The 16,733-nt window shown below is 36.4% G+C and overlaps 1 protein-coding gene across 7 annotated transcripts in view; it reads right to left on the bottom strand.

Annotated features, from left to right (window-relative positions):
- Positions 1-16,118, bottom strand: part of LOC131033051 (6-phosphofructo-2-kinase/fructose-2,6-bisphosphatase) — a 211,362-nt gene extending 195,244 nt beyond the window's left edge. For 3 of the 7 annotated variants that reach the window (XR_009103553.2, XM_057964165.2, XM_057964167.2), the window contains exons 1-3: positions 15,559-16,116; positions 7,298-7,361; positions 6,389-6,687 (exon numbers count right to left, since the gene is read on the bottom strand). Coding sequence is in view for 6 of the 7 variants with exons in the window: in XM_057964165.2 (XP_057820148.1) it covers positions 6,389-6,687; positions 7,298-7,361; positions 15,559-15,738 (543 nt within the window). In the remaining variant the exon portion in view is untranslated. Of the gene's footprint in view, positions 1-6,388; positions 6,702-7,297; positions 7,362-15,558 lie in introns of all 7 variants that reach the window. The other 4 variants (XM_057964168.2, XM_057964170.2, XM_057964164.2 and 1 more) reach the window with 4 other exon arrangements.
- Between the last annotated feature and the right edge of the window lie 615 nt (positions 16,119-16,733).

Genomic DNA, 16,733 nt, shown 5'->3' with positions numbered 1-16,733 from the left:
AATGGCCTACCACCCGATAATATGAACTATTACGTTCAATACCACATCCTTGGCATCTCCAACGGAATCCCCCACCTCCTGGAAGTTGTTTTATAATGTCAACATATTTCCATAAGGGAGAATTTGGATCATTTCTTTGTTTTGCAATTATTTGTTCATTGCCAATGGAGGAAGATGTAGATGTCATTCTAGTTCCTATGGCAAGAAATAATATAAACATATTCAAAAACAAAAACTAAATAATGAAAAAAAATTCAAGTTTCATGTTTGACAATTTGTGAAACAAAAATAGTTGGAAAAAAACAAAAACTAAATAATGGAAGCTTGAAAATGTATGGAAATGATGCTGCAACACTTGTTGAAGCTTCAAAAATCAGTCTTCAACTCCTCCTCTTTGATCTTGGAAGCCAAATTTTGTTCACCCTTTCTTCAACCTGCTCTCATAAAACTTTTGTTTGCAGCACAAATGAGGAGAAATGAGTCAATATAATGTTTTAGAAGTCACTTTTTACAAGGCGGAATTCAAAAAAAAATTAAACTTTGCATATTTTTTGCCTTTTTGAGCCGCCCAAGTTCCACTTGGGTCCGCCCGAGTTCGACTAGGTTCGACCAGGGACGAACCACCTCTGGGTTTTTCGAACCCTGGTCTAACCCAGTTCTAACCAAACCCGAACCACGGACCCGTACCAGGGGGGGCCAAGGGCGAACCCGATAACCTAGCCTTTGGAAAATCCTCCAAACTAGCTCCCAGATATGTAGGACCTTTTGAGGTTCTGGAAGTCGTCAACCCAGTCGCTTACAAGATTGCTCTACCTCTGACTCTTGCCCAGTTGCATAATATTTTTCATGTGTCATATCTTAAGAAATATGTAGCGGATTTTGACCATATGATTGATTGGAATTTCTTGCAGGTGCAGGACCCGAGAGTGGTCATGATCGAGCCTGTTAGGGTGCTCGAGACACATAAGCTCCACTTACGAAACAAAGAGGTTAGACAATGCAAGGTCCGGTGGAACCAATACTCTGAAGACAATGCTACCTGGGAAGACTATGATGAGATACATCAGAAATTTCCTTACTTGTTTAATGCTTATAATCAGTTAATTTAGCTTAGCAATATTTTGAAGTTGTAAAAAATTGTAAATAATTTGGAAACTTCAATCATCGAGGACGATGATTCACAAGGGACATGTCACATCCCCTCCTATATACTCTTATTTTGGTACTTAGTTGTGTTGATGCCTTAGATGGATACTGGTTTCTGAAACAATGATTTTGATGCCCTACAAGATTTTGGTTTTGCTAACAGTGGTATTTGGTTAAACAATGATGCCCTAAATGGTATTGAATGCTAGAAACAGTGGTTTAGCCTAAATGATGTCCTAGTTGAAAATTGCTTTATTTCTTATTTTTTAATATTATAAAATGTTGTGATGTTTCATTTTCGTAAAGTAATGTTGTAACTCATCTTTTGATTTAATGAATAAAAAAACCTCAAGGTTGAAATGTCAAGATGTCGGACTAACTACTCTAGTTTGGACAAGTGGATGCAGGAATAACTTGGCCTCCAAGAAGGGGAAAAAGATATCACCGAGAAAGAGGGAAGCGAAATGGTTATGGTCAATGATTGTATGGTATACAAAGACTGGTATGTACTACCTGATGTTAGTTAGTGTGACCTTGTCAACCTAGGTTTCCCTATTAGGACTATGGGAAATATGTTCGTTAGTGTCTCCGACTTGCTCCATGCTCGTTTGTCTAACCTTGGTACTGGCATTACATTATCATCAAATGTACCTTCTAATATTGTCTTAATTAATACCTTATTAGACATGTTTTCGACTTGAGAAAGTAGACTTCGTATATATTTACGTTTTAAAAAATATATATATATTTTGATCAATAGTAATATGATTCTAATAAGATATATTGTTAATAAATTTATTTTGATTTTTAAAAAAAAGAGAAATATTTATTACCTTTATTATTAACTTAATTTAATTGTTAAAAATATATATATGAAATGACTTAGTCATTTTAATTTTCTTAGACCTTAAGTTCGTTTATTTTAAAATCTAATTTTTATAAAAATATTAGTTCCATTTAAGTTAGAATACTTTTCATTCTATACTCCTTATCGGCAAAATATTCTTTTTCTTTTCAAATGTTTTTTTTTCATATCATCATGAGGTATGCGATAGGAAAATTTTGGATTTTAATTTTTCTCCCATGGACGAGATATCGCCTTCCAGAGCCATGACGGGAGAAGGCGAAATTTTAGAGCAACTCCTCTGATATATGTTAGGGTGACGATGCGTTAAAGGGAGTGGGAATGATTCTTTAGAGCAACCAATATTAGGCAAATATACATCATTAGGATTAAAACCCCATACATCAACAAGGGTGGTGTCATCAAGAGGCTCCCAACCACTAATAGCGCCTTCCTCCTCGAGAGTATCTTCGACAGGTTGTTGCAAGTGAACTAGAAAGATGGCAAATTGCAAACAAAGAAACTTTGTCAGAATTCAACCATCCAACCTCCCCACACCTCTTAGCAAAGGAGCGCAATCTAGGAGGCTAGGACCAACCACGAGCAACAAAGCCTTATGAATTGCCATGGGACTAAGAGAGACGGCTCTCTTGATAGATTGTTTGCAGCCACGCCTAGAAAGTATCTTCGACAGGTTGTTGCAAGTGAACTAGAAAGATGGCAAGTTGCAAACAAAGAAAATTTGTCAGAATTCAACCATCCAACCTCCCACACCTTTTAGCAGAGGAGCGCAATCTAGGAGGCTAGGACCAACCACGAGCAACAAAGCCTTATGAATTGCCATGGGACTAAGAGAGACGGCTCTCTTGATAGATTGTTTGCAGCCACGCCTACAAACCCTCAAAGGATAGGAAGAGTCTGAAGGTTGGCCCTACAAACCCTCGAAGGATGGGAAGAGTCCGAAGGTTGCCAACAATACAAGGGGCATTCCCCCAGTGATCCAACAACTCTTGGAGGTGAGTAACCTCAAGTGCAACTTTGTGAGCTTGCACTTGAATATGCATGAAAACATTGGAGAAAATCATAGGCTTGTTGTAAGGATAGAAATGAACATCAACCTACAATTGGAAAATAAAGCAGAGTTTCTATCCTTCCAAATGCAAAAGAGAATATCCACCCTTAAAGCATGCCAAAGTTGGGTGTATTGACGGGGAGACAATGCCAATCATGGATTGACAAGGACAATATAATTTGAAGAGATCATGCATTGAATTCCAGGCTTCTTCAGCCCAAGGGAAAAACCAAAAGAGGTTGTGCTTGAGGCTCTCCAGATGTCCACAAAAAGGACATTGAGGGCAAGGGATACCCATTTGAATTAGTCGCTTTCCCATTGGAACACATTGATAGATTGTGAACCATGCAAAGTGGGCCAACTTAGGCTCCAGTACACCCTAAGTCATGATAATGAGTTTGATTTGTGTCAATAAAATATTAAGTTTAAAATAGTTGTCACTGTTTTTGTTTCTTGTTGACTGCTGGTCAAATCACCTACCTTCACCATTAGTTCTCTAAAGAAAGAAGATTTGGTCAAAAATAATGATGACTTGGTAATTGGTATCAAAGAAAACATAATGATAAAATTATCAAAAATCACATGTGCCATGAAATTTTGTGGTATTAAGGCCTTCATTTGGTCTCAATGGCAAAGGCTTTGCCCCTCAACCCCATCTTGTATCATTATAGGCAATGTACTAGGGGCACCGCCACCAAACGTCACTAAGGTTGCATCTCTCAAACACCTGCAAACTGCATTTCCCCTCAACCTCCCTTGGGGCCTCCATCCCAAACCCCAACCCCCTCACTTATATTTGCACCACAAACCGCCAACCCCAAATTTGGGTCCATAGTCTCCCTATCCTTCAAACCCGTACATGACATCCACCCATTCATCCCCCATCATCAAAAATCCATGGAACCATGGGCTAAATCCTAGCAAATCAACAAATTTTGAGAACATTGGTTACCTTTCCAAAACTTGAATTCTTTCAAAAGAAATAATTATTGGAGAAAAGATCAAGAAGAATACCAGAAATGCTTATAAAATTGATTTGTTTCCATTGCTATGTAATTCCCCTTTTGGGATGTTCTTTTAAATTATAATATTTACTCAAAATATGATAACAGTTTTATCAAAGATTACAAATTATGATATATATTTAGGGCAATAAATCACAGCACAATACCAAAAGTTGATCAAATCATGAATTCTCCAAAAATACTTTGCAAATCTGCTGAATTAGAGGGTTTCATCCCTAACTCAACAATGACAATACCAAGTACCCCATCCCTAGCATGTCAAGGGCATGAAAGGGTCACCTTCCAACCCTTAGCTCACCGTGGAGGGTTTTTGTCCTCCTCGACCAATATTTGGATCCAAACTCATTAAGAGCATGAAAGGTTCCCCGTGAACCCAGAAGGGATTTCGTCCTTCTGACTTGCAAATACTACCTAGAATTCAAAACTGACAACTTGATGTATTTGCTAGACTATTGCTGATTAAAATTTCTTGATGGATTGACAATGTCAATCTTGAATAATACTTGAATTTTTTATAAATGGTTTCTGCTTGTATTGATTTTCTGAATTATATTTATTGCTGAGTGTAATTCTGAGTCTCTGCTCAGAATTTATATTCTGAATTGATATATTGAATTGATTGCCAATCAACGATATCCCCTAAAATATGAATTGTACTCCCTTTTATATCTTCTATTTGGAGAAAGTAATACCTCTTCATCCAACCGTTGCCTTTATGAAAGTTACAATTCCTCATAATCAAGTGCTGCCTTGTTATGTTTGATTTAATTTTAATTAAAATTACATGCTGGTCACTGCCAAGTAACAATCTTCCTTCAATCTCCATCAATTCCTTAACATAATTGTTTCCTCCACCAGGGTTAATGTCACAATATACATTAAGGCTGCGATCTGATTTCATCAGGGCTGCAATTGTTCTTAACATGGCAGGGGCATGACATGCTATCACTTCTTTCATTTTCTCAATTTCTCTACACTCTGTCTGATTGCAACTGCATAACATTCCAGACCAAATGGCACAGTTTTGACTTCATTATTGTACACCAAAGCCAAACAATAATTGAATCATACTAAGGATTCTTTGTTCAAACTTTCAAATTGATATCTCTGATCATTAATTTGTGATAAGTAATCCTCTCTTGTAATGTAACTGTTCCAATCAAGTTATCAACACTAAGGATCCTAGAAGAAACATTTTCTAGTACTGATTTTTTTCAGATCAGCAAATCGGAACATCTATAACAATTTGATTTATGATACTTCAATATTGTTTATTGTCAAATGCTTATTCTCACCATATAATAATACACATATTAGTTGGTTGCTATTTCTACAGGTTAGCTTCACAACAGTGATGAATAAAGTGGATGACTAATAATTCTACTTTGTAAAACAACATTAGAAAAAGTAAGCTTAGATATCATATAAATATAAGCACAGATAGAATATAAAATTTAAATATTTGAAGTGGATCCCAAGGAAAAACTTCTCAATAATAGAGCTGAATACAGCTATTTCTACACGGGAGCTTCACAACAGTGCTGAATAGAGCGGACGACTGTAATATTTCTACGTTGTAAAACAACATCAGAAAAGGTAAGCTTAGATATCATGTAAATATAAGAACAGATATATAAAATTTAAATATTTGGAAGTGGATCCCAAGGAAAAACTTCTCAATAATACTAACATAAAATGTGTGCATGAAAATAATTGTTAAACATATCCACATAATATCTAGCTAGCTAGACAGAATAGCATTAATAATTAACTCCATTGTAGTGATTGGAATTGAAAGAGAAATATAGAAGACTACGTATTGAGAAAACAATCACTGAGGAAGTTTTAGAAATGCTTTTGAATCCTGAGATTCATTAACTCAAATCAAGCTCCAGACACATGCAATTTAGTAAGACTTGTGGTTGCATTACTAACATCCACAAACAACAGTTATTTTGGGCAACCAAAAACATGCTATAACAAACAAATTTAGAGAAGCAATCAACCTCCCATTTATATTCGGGACAGCCCCTTGCCATGTCCCTGTCCTACAATGAAGTGCAACTTCTAGAAGAAGAAATAATCAATCAAGCCTGCAAACCTACAACCAGCAGCTAAAAGCATTAAGACACCCAGTCATGCACCCGACTCAAACCCCTCAAGTGTTGTTTTGAAACTAACAGCTAAGACTATGACGCACATGATGCCAACTATATCATTTCTCTTCTTAAAGTTTTGAAAAACAGCAATTCCATTTAGCGACTTCCATCCTTTTCGATGCAAGTAAAAGACAAATCATACCTCCAAGCATGTCGTATCGATGGGATTTATGCTCACATCTGGTATACCACGCACAACAGAAGGTTGTCGGTTTTCCTGGTAAGCTCTCCAGCTAGCCGCAAGATCAACCGGAGAAACTCGGTCTGCATTAATGTACACACGATACTCTAATGTCTCATCTCTTTCTGTGAATCGGAATGATGCTGATCGAGCATCACCTTGAAGAGCTCCTCCAGTAAGGAGACGATTTGAACCCTCTTCAATGATGCATGGAACACCACTGTGCTTTGGCTTGAGTAGAAACTTGAATTCTAGGGTTTCTACAAAATAAACACTAAACAGATAATCAGTATCTGTAGGATTAAAATGTGACAACTTTCTCACTTTATTGTCCATAATTAATGTATAAATGAAAAGAAATATAACACAGATCATGACCTACCACATTACAATCAAATACATAGAATTGTTGCTAGTTGCTATGTTAATAGAAATATTATCAAAGCACTCTTCAAAAAAAAATTAGTTCAACAGTAATAAACGGCTATCGTGTGGAGTATAAAAAGAAATGAAGCTAACTTGCCTCTTACTCAAAGATAAAACATCACCCGTTCAAAATCTATAATTTTATTTACTTCTTTTGAATCGAATTATTTTCACAATCTTTTTTATTCAACATAAAACCAACCAGTGCCTTGTGGCTTTAACTATCCTTTACCACACAATCAAATTCATTGCATCAAACAAAGTATTTTAATGACACTAAATACACAAAAAATACCAAGAAAGTTTTAGCACCACTGCTATGCTCACAAACAGACATGTAAGATGCATTTTTCCTGTGAATTTCCACAATTTTTAAGTAACAGAAGTTACTCTTATTTTTGTTATATAATCTAATGTAAAATACCAAGTGCAATTTTTTATTACCATGATTTGGAGGAACCACAAAACTGATTTCCCATCTAGATGTTGCTTCCCTCTCCATAGCTAGCTATTAGGCAAAACACCAAAGACCAAATCAACCATTCCCTCATTAGAAGCATTACTCCAAAATTAAAATATGCATATTGAGTAATAAAATTATAGACATGAAATTTCATAAGTTGGCATTAATGGAACAGGTTAATGCTGTAGGAGGAATAAGAGAATATAAAAAAGATAGAAAGAAATAATATGAATATACGTAAATCATGAAAAAGTGATTCCTCAAACACACACTTTTTATAATGAGAAAATATTATATTAATTAAAAGATTGTTACAGGAACACGCAAGAAACCCTGCCCAAGTAGCAACATGTGGGAGTTGATTACAAAGCCCGGGATGAGGCAACCAAGATGATAAAAGATCACCAAAAAAGTGCATACCATATAATTCAAGAAATTTTACTCTTTGAATAGAAGCAAAAGAATATTCAAAGATAAACTTCTTCATAATCACAAGCTAAAAAAACTTTGATGAAGAGTCCTCAACTAGTGTTTCAAGAATTGCTGCAATGCATTTTACCAATAGCTTGAGCAGCAGGCAAACAGCTCTCCTGATTCTACATATATGTATGTGGAATAATCCCACGGTTTCCATGAATCATGTTCCATTGATCAGCATTGAAACTTATTTAGAGATGGATTACCCTGAACTATGTTGTCATTGTTGTTGCTGCTGAAAGATATTTTCACTATTATTTTGATCAGTGTTCAGAATTTGCTATTCAGCATCAGCGCTATTGACAGTCAAATAGCACTGTCTCAAAATACATAAAACTTACTCTTGTTTGTGCAAGCAAATGATTATGCCCCTCTAGTTATTTTTAATTTCTTGATAGTTTTGGATCAGTAACTTGCGATTGTCCTAATTTGCGAACTTGACGCTTGTGCTGGACCTCCATTACTCTCATTAAGCTTTTGAGGATGTCACTGCTGTTAATAAGGGCCAGATGGATGGTTGTCTCAGAAGAGACGATAAGCTAACGGGCTGGTTATCAGGGTGTTTTGTAGGTGCTCCTTTGCAGAGGGAAGGAGAAATCCAATCTTCCAGAGGAGATGGAAAAGTGTAGAAATAGGGTCCATTCCCTGAGGGCTGGGAATTCTAGAAGTAATGCAATGAGAGATAAAAGCAAAGGTTAATAGGCTGATTTGGTGTTCAAAATCAACAGAGTTGAATATTAGAAACCCTAAGAAGATGCACTTTCAGAGAGCTTAGTCTGTTGTAAAGAGGATAGAACACGTAGTGGCCATGGAGAGTGATCATACAATGTTTGCAGCATCAACGGTGTCATTCACATTCTCTTGAGAACAAGCAACACTACATAGTGACATTGGGATGTCAGTATCCCTGGTTTCCTCATCCAATATAACAGTCATCTTCTTATCATTTTCAGGCATCTGAATGTTTAGTTCAGCAAAGAACATTGTGGGAGAATAATTAAGACATAAGCTCTTCCTTTTACAGATATAAGTTCTTATGGGTTCTGTTTCGGAATACAAACACTTGCAATTACAAATTGGTACGGTTGTATTTATAGACTTCTTCAGCAGCCTTGAACTCCTTCCATCCTCCACATGAAATTTACTTTGTAATGCCAATTTTCAACATCAAATCTATAGCCTCTTTTAAATTTCCTACATTTGTGACAGAAGAATCAGGTAATATTTTCTCCTAATACTTTTAGTAGTCGTAGGTTGTCAGAGGAGTCCTTATTAATTTGCCTATTTGAGGTTGAAAACATCAGCTAATTATAAATGTCTGTCAGATAGGCTTTTACAAAGACATAAGAAAAAAAGGTAGAGCTCATCATCAGGGTCAACCAAAATCTACATTTCCTTGAGTTCCATGGTGGAAAATAACATGTGGAGTTGGCTCACCCGAACAGAGTACAGCAACCACAGGAGAGAGAATATCCTATGGAATGATTAGTGGATTGACTGCAATGTACAACCTCCTTGTCATTGAAGGCACCTTACAAAATCTTGATCTTATATTTGAAGTGAATCATTTTGACTGAAAAAATACACATTATCACACCATTTTGGAGATAAGCAAATGCTTGAATAGTTGCAGTTAGATGTTGATGCCACAGTCAAATATCAATGTCAATTTATAATGATTTTAGATTAGTTTCAGTTCAAAAGATGTTCTCCTTGAAGTCTTTTGGCTCTCATGCTTGTGTCTTTAGGTACAGAGCAAGTCATGGGAATATTACAAGCCCAATACACCTTTAAGAATATCTAACTTGCCATTGTATACATGCAAGCATTTATCATAGTAATGATCTGCGATTGCGAAAAACAAATTTGTCAGCTTGTTATAATGACCAAGCCAACATAGAGGATTCTATGTTGTATGTTGTATGTCCATGTTAAATTGGGTGCCAACACTTTTAGCAAACTCTTTGACCAGCGGTCCACATCCACTATGGAAAAGTTGTTGCCAGGGAGGAGAGATGATCCCCCGGATACCTTTTATGCTGAGATAACGGACCTTCAGAACAGAGTGGTGCAAGGCACCTCTAGGTCCTATTAGGCCTCATATAGGCAAAATGGGATTTTTGTTAAATTTTGTCTTGAATTGTCCTAGTAAGGTCTTCTTCGGTCATTTTAGACCATTTTTTTATCATTATGTCAAGTTGTAAGCCTATTGGCAAAAAGATGCAAAAGTTGCTCAAAAAAGTGTAAAAAATTGTCATTCATTTTTTTGTCAAATTTGGTAAAAGAGGGAAAAATCAATAAAAGAAGATGAAAAGGCATGAGTGGGTGTGGATCAGTTACTTTTGATCATTTTTGCATTAAATAAGGCATTTGCACAGATTGGGAGCAAGATTTGAAGTGAACTTTCAATAAAATTTCTCTAGTTTTCTGTTTTTCTGAGTGTAACCAGTCTGATAACAGCTCGTTTTGATTAATTTTTCTTTATCTTAGATATAGCAATTTTTGTGTTGGAGGGTTAAAAACCCTACCTAGGGCAACCCGTGAGCTTGCAAAATGTTAAACTTTCATTTGGCACGGTGTAAAATGCCCAAATCTTGTATATTAGTCTGTTTTTATATGTTTTTCATTGTCCTACAGGTGCAGGGCATGAGGAGGAGGTTTACAATGGTTTTGAGATGAAAGAGGACTGATATTTCTTATGTATCAGTCAAAATGGTGAAGGATTTCAGCTTGCATGTGTGAATGGTGAATGAAGATTGAAGGGTATGAGTTTGGGGATGTCAAGGAGGTTGAGTGGGGACCCTAACTTCACGTTCTTACCTTGAGAGAAGCTTTGGTGTGTGTTAAACAAGTCTCTTTTTATGACTGTCCCTGTGAAGGTGACTGTGACAGTCATAACAGCAGCAAATAAAACCTTAAAAAACTCAAGTTTTAATCAATATTCTTTACTTGCATGTGCTTGGGGAAGTGTCCTTGGATGGTCGGGGTCCCTAACATCAAGTTACAACAGTCTCATACCCCTTATTTGCATTGGATTTGTTAAATCTTTATGACTGTCCTAAGGAAAGTGCAGTCATAGTTTTAGCTACTTCTATCAAGACCAGTAAAGAATTATAAAAAGTGTTATTGTCTTTGTTTTTATGAGTCCATGGGAGAGTGTTCTTGATGCATAGAGTCCCCATGCTCCATAACACTGTGATTTTGTACCCTTATTTGGGTTTAGTGGATCAAACATGTTGACTGTCCTACGAGTATTCACTGTCTCTGTCTTAGGAACAGTCATAAACAAAGAAGAAGTTTCATAGCTAGACCTTGGAAACACATAAACATTCTCCCACTTAGCTTTGAGGTATTGTGTCAAATCACAAATGTGAAGTTTTTGTTGTTCTTGTAAGCGTTTAAACCATGTTAAGACACATTAGGTGGTTGAGAGACTAGAATGTTACTTCATCCTCACCATATCTCCTAATTGTGAAGAGTGTTTAAACAAGTTTTTCCTAACTTTCAAATCCTCCTTGCCCTTACCTCTGCATCACAGAGCGGGTAACACTGAAATGGCTCGAGATGATCCTGGGAAATTTAAAATCTGTAAGGCAAAATGGGAGAACATGTACACAGGTTGCTTAAAAGGGAGAAAGCTTTTAATGATCTTGCTAAAATAACAGATGGTATCATGAAGAAGTCTGTTATTGATATGGATATTGGTCAGTTGAAGCTCAAGAAAAGGAAGAAGGAACAGACTCTGAATGAGGATCAACAGGAATTAAAATAGAAGAACAAGAAGAGAGAGAAGTTGCTGGATGTTGATTGTTGGGAGGAGACCATAAGCTCCTTGTCAAAGGATTGGAACTCTCTTTGCTAGTTTGTATCTTGCTGTATTTTGTTTCTGGCTCTGTTTTGCTATTTGTGAATTGTTTCTTTGTTTGGTCTGGCCTAGTGGCCAGCTTTTGATGTAGCTGTTTTTGTTTCTCTGCTTTTGCCATTAATTAGCTTTATGTTATGGGTCCAGGGCCCTACCCTTCTTAATTAATCAAAAACATTCATCTTATTTATGACAGGCTGTGCAGCATAGGGTGTTCTACAAGCTTCCAGCCAAAGCAAGTCATAAAGTCCATCCTTTGAAACATATGTTATTTCATTGGAAACATATATGATCAATTTCTTAAATGTGTATCCACCACACTTTGTCCCATTCATGCCACTCTGGTTAGCTTTATTCATGTCAATTTACTTAATTATACCAAACGTTTCCTCTTGGACTCGACTGCAAAGCACCAATTGTGCACACTCTGGCCCTGTCTTCTACTCCAGCATTCCATTAATTCAATCTCCTCTACTTTTAATGGATGCAATTTCAATGTTGGCTGACTGAGGATATAATTCAAACTTTGATGATCTAAAGTTAGATCAATCTTTTAGCCAAAAAGATACACTTGCCATAGCTACTTAAGCCATGAACTATTTCTACCAGCTCCAGGCCATGACTTTTGTAATTCATCTCATAGTATTCTAAGTTTTGGAAATCATAAGCAATCATTTTGCTTTCTTATGTAAACACTCTATGAAGTCCCTTTACCACTGCATAAACAGATGCAATAAAATTACTAACCATGTCAGATATTTCCAGAATTGAACACACGGCAATAACACTTTTAGCTATTGAAAAAGGTGCATCAGAACTTTCAGCCAGTATACCTTTGTGTGTAAAGAGCAGTGATAGGATTTGCAAAGCAATCTGTTAAAAAACCCCAGAAATAGCCAGCTAGACCCACAAAACTTCAAATGTCTTTTGCATTTTCAGTTAAGTGGATTTAACTTCCAACCATTGTAGGATCAACCACATTACCATAGCCAAACATGATCTGACTCAAGCTGTAAACTTTTCACTTAAAGAATGTGCACTTAGAAAGCTTAGCAAATAGTTGATGTTCATTCGGAAAATGCAAACTAGTTTCAAATGCTCTTAGTGTTCTTCCTCACCTCTAAAATATGCCATACTGTCATCCAGAATGCCTACACAAACTAATATAAGTTCTTACTGAGCATGATGTTCATCAACCATATGCACGCAACAGGGAATTTGTTTGCTCAAATATTACAATTGCAAACCAATAATGCCCATGCCAAACCTTAGAAATTGTCTTTGGAACACCTTCTCCCTCAATTCCCAATTAATGATACCCAGATCTCAGATCTCTCTTCGAAAACATTGGCATTCCTCATTTAGTCAGAGAATTTTCCTCTCTGCAACAAGGGATTTCTATTACTCACCACCATTTTTGTTTATTTGTCTGCAAACTTTGCAAAGTCTCAGGACCCATCTTTCTTCTTCACAAAAGATACCAATGCACTCCAAGGTGAAACAGACAATCTACTCAGCCCTTTCCTATCAACTTCTGCACTTCTATCCTCAACTCACATAACTCAGGTGTGGTAATTTTAGCTGAGAAATCAATTTATCACTATGGTGATAATCCAGGTGACCCTTCTGCAAAAACATAAGCAAAGTCCTGCAAAACAAGACACCCTGAAATGAAGGACCTTCGTTACCCTCCAACAAAATTACTATTACATCCAACATCCATACCTAAAACAACGGTTTAGTTGCATCATGAAACTAATACAAGGAACAGAGATCTACAAACATGATGAATATTAACATACTTATTATTATTGTCCAGACTGTCCACAAATTTGTAAAGCGGTCCATATCACCCAAATTTAATTCTGAATGGTACATTACTAACAAAAGATCATAAGACAATAAAACAAAATAGAACAAATTCACTCTATCCATAATCGTGCTTGTCATCTTCATTGTGTTGAGTCAGGCCACTCCCAAGGGCATCTAAGACAATTATTTTATATCTCCATAAAGAAACATTAAACTCCTAGATCTATCCTCTCCAAAACTCCCTCTCAGATCATTGGGATCTGGCACAGCCAAATTCATGCTCAACATTTGAACCCAAGGTTCCACTCTAAGGGCTAACTTATTGCAGAACACTTCTGTTAACTACAGGGGGGCCCACAGATATATGCCTGAGAAGATTTACAACTGGGATATTCTAAGGTTCAGCTGTAAGATTTTATCTACGAAAACTACTGTCAACCATTCTACCCACACAAAACACACATGCGTAAGAGGTCAACTCCACTACAGCTGCTTAGGCCATCAAGCAAAAAACAAACACTGCTCTCAACTTTCAAGCAGTATTATTCACAGCACAAAAACAAAAAGAGTGAGAAAGTGCTATAATAACATGTGTAGCACCCATCCAATACTAAGTACTAACCAACCGACAACCAAGAAAAAAATCAAATTTCACTAGAAAGCATAATCTACTTTGCCATTAACAATATGTATACTTTAACATCTGATTCATTAATCATCAGCTAAGGATAAACTAAATAAAAATTCTATCTAACAATAAAGAAACTAATCCAAACCTAAACTGATGTTCGCCAATTCAACATTTTATCAATAGTATGACGCTTCATGAACAAAGTACAAGCAAGAGGGAAAAAATTCTTATTTAAATTCTTTTTACTTTAACATACTTAAACTAAACTTAGAGGACACATGTCATGATCTAATTTAATCCTCACCAAGGATTTATTTAAAGTTGCTTTTTCCTGATTATAAGGATTCATCATTGTATATTCTATATTGATGCTTGATGCTTTTTTGGATCAATAGAATTCTCGACCGTTGCATAGCAAATCAGTTGCACAATTTCACTTAACATAAAGTTGGGCTAAACTAGTTAAAAATAAATTGGAGGACAAACTTACAAAATTTCTATTTCAAATTAAAGATTGTACAAAGTTGTTACAAGTAGAAAGACTGGGACTCCAGTTGTATAGCATCACAGCTCAAGCTTCAAATATACAGGACCCAACAATAAACTTGCGATGAAGATTTTTGCATGACAAAAAAACCCTTAACAGCTTGTACCCAGTTTATTCCAAAACATAATTGAAAAAATGTACAACATACAGCGTCCAACTCACTAGATACAGTACCGCATGTCCCGTGATGCTTTGTTATAATAAAATAGCCCTCTAGATGACATTCAAGCCAAAGGTACGCGAGGGGAATTCACAATTTACAAAAATTAAGACTACAGTTACGTGAAAACTCGCCTCTATGGTCCATGACTATTCTACTATAGGAATGTAAAGCGAAGATATCTGTTAGATAGATGCTCTCAAGTTGTACAGCGTCAAAGTTCAAGGTTCAAATCTCCAAATAAACATAGCAAAGTCTTTAACGGAAGAATTTTGCAGGACAAAAAAAGCTTAAGAGATTCTACGCAGCTCATGTAGAAAAGCTTCCAAAACATAATTGAAATTGTATAAAATACAGCATCCAACTTGCTAGGTGTGACCTTGTAAACCAATGTTTATTTGCTTGAACAAGAAACCACCAATCAAATTGACATCTGAGCCGAAGTTACCCAGGGGAAATTCACAATTTAAAAATAAACAATAAACTTATAAAAAGTATTTGTTGAGGTCCATAACGTTCTGCTATAAGGTGACCAAGCGGCACATGAACTTGTTTGAAAAAGGAACGCCCCTAAAAACAACATCTACGCCGAGGTTTCCCGGGGATAATTCACAATTTAGCAAGATACGCACTAAACTTATTTAGCTTAAATCTTGTTAATGCCCAAAACGGTTCTACTCAGGGTGAATAACAAGCAGATGAACTTGAGTGAATTGAAGGCAAAGTCCAGAGTACATAAACAAGCGTGCTTACAGCTTTAGAGGGATCCCAGAGGCCAATTAGGGGAACCGATCCGTATACGTGTGGGACCAGCTCTCTGTTGTGCTTAATGCAGTCCATTTGCAGAGACACATACAATTGCCCTCCCGCATGCTCAAGGTTTTCCTCATTTCCTCCTGGATTTCCAGAGTTTTTCGAAGCGCCACCCCCCATTGAAAAAAATCAAACGCACAAACGGGAAAAAAGATAATGATGATATTTTCCTCTGCAATGTAAATTTGATTTCCCTATAAGTAGCAAAATAGGAGCGGGCACAACATATTCATGCATAAGGGTTCACAGAATAATTTGTCTCGTGTTGAGATACAATTTTATCCGTTGCCTTCCAGAGTGTCGAGTACAGCTGGCAAGGATAGATATGCATGGGGTTGCGAGAAGAGCTTAGTCAGCTGCCATGGCGGCAATATCATAGCCCAGGGGTTAAAGGCGAGAGGCCGTTACCGCACGTATGGAATCCCCGCGATTTAGCACGAAGATGATATGGTTGCCATCTTGAGTTTGGGACAAACTGGCCATGACCATTGAATTATGAGAGGTGCGCGTTCTCGGACAAATTTAATGGGCTTATCGAATGAATAGGTGGCTTTTTAACTTTGTATACAATTAACTTTTTCAAATCGTTTAAATAAACGTTGTACAGAAATTGTGTTAAAAAATATTTATATAATTTGATTAGAAACAAAAATATTTATTTGATACAACAATGTCGACAGAAAAGATCTTTTGTTCTTCATCTTCCCAATCTTATGCTTGTGTTGTGGGTAGATAGGTCAATAGCTTCCTAATTTGAGATTGTCAAAGTGGGATTTTGGTAATTCCTGTTCTCTCTTTTTCTTTTGTAGGTTGTTGTGTTAGGTAGCTTGGTTGTAGTTGTTGTTCTTTTTCATTTTGTATTGTTTCTCTGTAGTTTAGAGTTTGTTTGGGCCTTTTTCATCTAGTTTTTTGGCAGCCTTTAATAAGAGTTCATGACTCTTGTTTGTTGCTTACCTTAATCAAAAACTATTTCAATTGTGCAAAATAGATATATACTCTTTCCTTCAATTTTTATTTGTATCTATTTGAAATTAGTGCTCAAATAAACTATGAGGCTCTTCACTCTCTAAGTGATATTCAGCTTGTCCCCCTTGGTCTTTCCTGTTACCCTAGCC

Source organism: Cryptomeria japonica, chromosome 7, assembly GCF_030272615.1.
Source record: "Cryptomeria japonica chromosome 7, Sugi_1.0, whole genome shotgun sequence".
NCBI classification, from domain to species: domain Eukaryota; kingdom Viridiplantae; phylum Streptophyta; class Pinopsida; order Cupressales; family Cupressaceae; genus Cryptomeria; species Cryptomeria japonica.
The sequence above is the reverse complement of the archived record's forward strand: the minus strand, read 5'-3'. Positions and strand labels throughout refer to the sequence as shown.